Genomic DNA, 4,554 nt, shown 5'->3' on the forward strand with positions numbered 1-4,554 from the left:
AACCAGAAGCGGGCAGAAGAAAAAACAGATTTCCAGTGGCACACAAAAATACGCGAGAATACAAAAGCATGCGAAAATTTATGAGCGCTAATATTATCAGCAGATTAGAAAGTAACTGGAAATTATGGCCCAGTTGTTGGCTGCTTTTTGTTTGTGTGTTGTTGTTGTTGAAGGCATTTGCATTTGGCAGCCTCCACCGGCATATTGCATGCTCCATATCAATGGGCAGGGCAGGGCACTCGTACTCGTCCTCGCACGGAGTGCTAGTCCTGGATTTTTGGAGTACACTGCTGGATGTGTGTTTAAATTGCCCCAAATTGCATTTTAATGCTAATTGTGTGAGATTTATGGTTTTACGGTTGCGGGCGTTGCGGGGCGGCGTTTGCATTTCCATTTCTATTTTGCTGCACATGTGGGCCAATTAATATTCATTGCATGTCGTCCATCCACTCGCCCAATGGACATTTGCTGCGTGTGCCAGCAAACTACTTACAATTTTTGGATAGAAAATTAACTCCGAATTTATTTTGAATGCATTTAATGTACAATATTTGAAGCGTAAGATAAGAATGTGGGCCAGCTCCGCCAGTCCTGTTCGTCATCAGCGAAATCCTTTATTCTTGATGTCCGCCGTGGTGCTTTCCATCATTTTGTGTATGGCAAGATCCACCTCCTGCAGGCTCGACGCTTCGACTAGAGCGAAGCCCTCAAGCACGGGACGACCTGTGGTGCTGGCAGGCAGAGTCGTAGAAATGGATGGACTCTTGAGAGGAGCTGCGGGAGTTGTGGATAAAATTACTCCTTTGATGGCAGAGGCTGCGGGAGCTGCGGATATAATTTTCCCTTTGACAGGAGCCACGGGCGTAGTGGGTAATATTTGTCCCTTGACAGCAGAAGCTGCTGGAGTTGTGGACAATATTTTTCCTCCCAAGGGAGAAGCTACAGTCGGAGTGTGTAAAATATCTCCCTGGACAAGAGCAACCACTGGCGTTGTGGATAATATTTGTCCCTTGACAGAAGAAGCTGCGAGAGTTGTGGATAATATTTTTGCTTGGACAGGAGCGGATGCGGTCGCAGTGGAAATTGTTTCTCCCTTGACAGGAGCAGTTGTAGGCGTAGGGGATAATCCTTCTGCCTTGATATGAGCCACAGGCGTTGTTATCATTTCTGGCTTGGGTGTCTCCAGTAGCTTCCAATTAGATCCGTTGCCTGCGCTGATTACATCCGGCTTGAGCACAGCAGTCTCATTGCTGGAGCGGCGATTCTTTTGAGTCTTTGCAGGGGCTTTGGTGGTGTCCGTCTTGTGGGGAGGCTGCGCCTTGGTGTGTGCCTTGGAGTGACTCTTGGCGTGTGGCTTGCTATGGCTCTTGGGATGAGTCTTCGATTGGGTCTTGGAGTGGGGCTTGGCGTGTGCCTTGGCGTGGGTCTTTTGCTCATTCTTGACATGGCCATGTGCCTTGCTGTGACTCTTGGTGTCCGTCTTTAGGTGGTTCATAGAGTGCGCCTTGGAGTTCGCCTTGGGGTGCGCCTTGGAATGTGCTTTGGTGTCTGTCTTGGCGTGAGATTTGGAGGCAGTTTTGGAGTGGGTTTTGCTGTCCGTCTTGGAATGTGTTTTGGCGACTGGCACGTGATCGGACTTACTCTCGGCGTGTTTTGTGGTGTCTTTGTTAGTGCTTGGTGTGGTGGGTTTTGTGTCCATCACAGTCGGGGCATTGCTGGTTGTGGGCTTGATGTCACCTTGGGTGGTGCTCTCAACCTCTGCCCTAGGCTTTGCTGTTGTCTCGGTCTTTGTGGGTGTGCTGCTGGTGTTTGGCCCCGTGGCTTTGGTGCTGTCGGGTGTGGCCTTGTTGATGTTTGGGGTTGCCGTTGTCTCGATCATTGTTGGCGCATTGGTGCTGCTCTTCAAATCACTCTTCGTGGTTGTCGCAGACTCCTGTTTGGGATGAGGTTTAGTGTCTGTCTTTGTGGTTGGCTTGTTGTCGGACTTTGGAGCCTTCGCGTCGGACTTTGCCTTGGTGTCGTGCTGTTGGCTCTTGCTGTAAGGTCTTCTGGTGGGTTTTGCATCGATCTTGGTGGTGAGCTTCGTATTTGTTTTGGCGCTGCTGGTGGCTGGTTTTGTGTGGGTCTTTGGTGTGGCCTCTGGGTCGTTCCTGTGGGCCTTAGTGTCGCCCTTGTTGTCGTGCTTAGCAGCCTTGATGTCCGATTTGTGGGTGGGTTTCACGGCGATCTTGTTGCTAGCCTTGGCGATTGGTTTGTGGCTGGAATGGGATTTTGTATCGCTCCTTGTGGGAGTCCTAGCTGTGGCCTTTGCTTCGCTCTTTGCCGTCGTTTTGTATTCATGCTTGGAGTTGGATTTTGTTTCCGTCTTTATCGGTGCCTTAGAGTCATGCTTCATTGGCGCCTTGGACCCGTGTTTGATGGCCTTTACCTTCGACTTGGAGGTGGGCTTGTCGCTCATTTTGCTAGTGGTTTTGCTGTGTTCTCTAGTGCTGGGCGTCGTGCGGTTTCCAGCGATCTTTGTGTGGACTTTCGTGGTTCCCTTGAGCTCATTCTTGTTTGTTGTCTGATAAACGATTCCTTTGTTGATCTTGCTCTCTGGATGCTTGGATGCTTTGGTGGGTGAGGTGAGCTCAGATTTGGCTGCACTAACTGTGCTCAAGCGCTTCTTGGACGCGCCTGCCGCTGTGGTCGGTGCTCTGGTCGTGGACAAATGCCGCAAAAAGAAACTCAAATGAGATGGCGTCGTCGGTGGCTCCAACTTGACTGCAGCTTTGTTTGTTTTGCCCTTCAGTGAGGCTTCGTCATGGGAAATTTGCTGCTTGTGCAGCTCCTCCGTGTTGGCCCTCGCCAGGATCAGGCAGGCGAGCGCAAAGTTGATCAAAACCAAGAGGATGAAACGCATTCTGAATGCACGTTGCTGGCTGTTGGTTGCAGAGAGAACTGATAACCAGCTGATGGAAGTCAAACTTTTATATGCGAAGCCGCACAACAGCTGAGAGCTGAGCTGAGAGAGCGGCTGGGAGAGACTCGCGGCTGACTCGCTGACAAATTGATAATTGCTTTGAAAGTTAGCAGAGAACATCTGTTTTCCACCCACAGCACAGAAGCCCCACTTAAGGTAGTATGTGGTACCATCTATTTGGAAGGGTCTCCCGGTCTTTCCTCTTATATAAATAGAGCAAAAGATTGCACAGAAAATCAGTTGAGTGCAGCCAGCAGACAGCAGCCATGAAGTCCCTAACCATCCTCAGCTTGATGGCCATCGTAGCCCTCTCCTGTCCGGATAGAGTGGCGCAACGTACTGGATCCCAAGTCATCTATAACGCCGATTTGTTCGACTCTGCGCCAGAAGCAACGAGCGACGTTCCAACCCGAACAACGTCAACGTTGCCGTTAAGGAATTTAAGTCGCTGGCGGCGTGCCGTGGATGTGCCGCTCATGAGCTTCCAGGGCGAGGCCTACGATCAGCTGCTAAATGACGCGCTCAGCACCAGCACAACTACAACAACAACCACAGTGGCACCTACCACAGTCAGAACCACCACAAAGGCAGCAAAAACCAAAAGAAAGCACACCAAAAAGGCCATCAAGCACGCAGCAGCAGCGCTCAAAAAGAAGGCAAAGTGGGGAAAGTCACACTAAGATCAGTTGAAAGTTGAATAAATAAATGGAATTGCTGAGAAAATATTAGTTGATTTATGGAACAACTATAGAGGTCTATAAATAAGTTCTTGGAGTACCCAAAAAGCTCACCATCTTACGCGCAATTATGAGCCTTGTTCGAGCCTTTACCTGCTGTTTATTTAAAATCCCAAAAAAACACAATTAAAGCCTTTAAATCTGCCCAAGAAATGAATCCCAAGTTTACTAGACGGGAAGATTTAAGAGCTCCTCCTGCGGGGCTACCGCTGGCACAGACTTTTGCTCCTTGCAAAAGTTTGGACAACTTTTTGGCAGCCATGTTGCAGTTGTTTTTCGCTCATTTTTAGCTACGCGTCAGCTGTGTCAACATGAGCCAAACACTGAAAGGAACTTGAACTTGACGCGCCCCAGAACGTCGGAAGTGCAACGGGTGACAGGGTGGAGGGGAGGGGTGAGAAACCCAGTCAGTTGAAGGTGAAAATGGGCCAAATGGCAGAGCCAACAGATGTGCACAATTTTTGCATGCCGGCCGACTTCTGAATGGCATTTTGATGGCCCGCTTAGGCATACCAAAAGAATGTGGATCCTCCCCTCTCTTACTCTAGCCCTCTCTCTGTCTATCACTCACCTTCTCTCTCACACTTTCCCCTTATTTTTCTATCTCGCTGAACTTGACACCTGACAGTCTGTTTGGTTTTGGTCCCTGCAAAACTTTCGATGGCCGTCGATGATGTCACGCCCCGCCTAATGGCAAAACGTGCATCAAATATTTACAATATAGAACTCTATTCTAACACATACATATACATACATATATCTACATATGTATGAGTGTATCTACGTGTGGGACATTCATTTATGCGACTGTCTGCCGCGCCATATATGAAATTCACTTTTAAATGTTAAATAATG

General features: G+C 48.9%; 1 protein-coding gene across 1 annotated transcript; it reads right to left on the bottom strand.

Annotated features, from left to right (window-relative positions):
- Positions 1 to 551: 551 nt before the first annotated feature.
- LOC117895004 (mucin-5AC-like) lies at positions 552 to 2,926 on the bottom strand. Its single transcript, XM_034802351.1, has 2 exons — positions 2,184 to 2,926; positions 552 to 2,150 (listed from the first exon to the last, which is right to left on the bottom strand). Exons 1-2 carry the CDS (start codon positions 2,900 to 2,902, stop codon positions 602 to 604), a joined length of 2,268 nt encoding a protein of 755 aa, XP_034658242.1. The 5' UTR covers positions 2,903 to 2,926; the 3' UTR covers positions 552 to 601.
- Between the last annotated feature and the right edge of the window lie 1,628 nt (positions 2,927 to 4,554).

The sequence above is a fragment of the Drosophila subobscura genome, chromosome J (assembly GCF_008121235.1).
Source record: "Drosophila subobscura isolate 14011-0131.10 chromosome J, UCBerk_Dsub_1.0, whole genome shotgun sequence".
Classification (NCBI taxonomy): domain Eukaryota; kingdom Metazoa; phylum Arthropoda; class Insecta; order Diptera; family Drosophilidae; genus Drosophila; species Drosophila subobscura.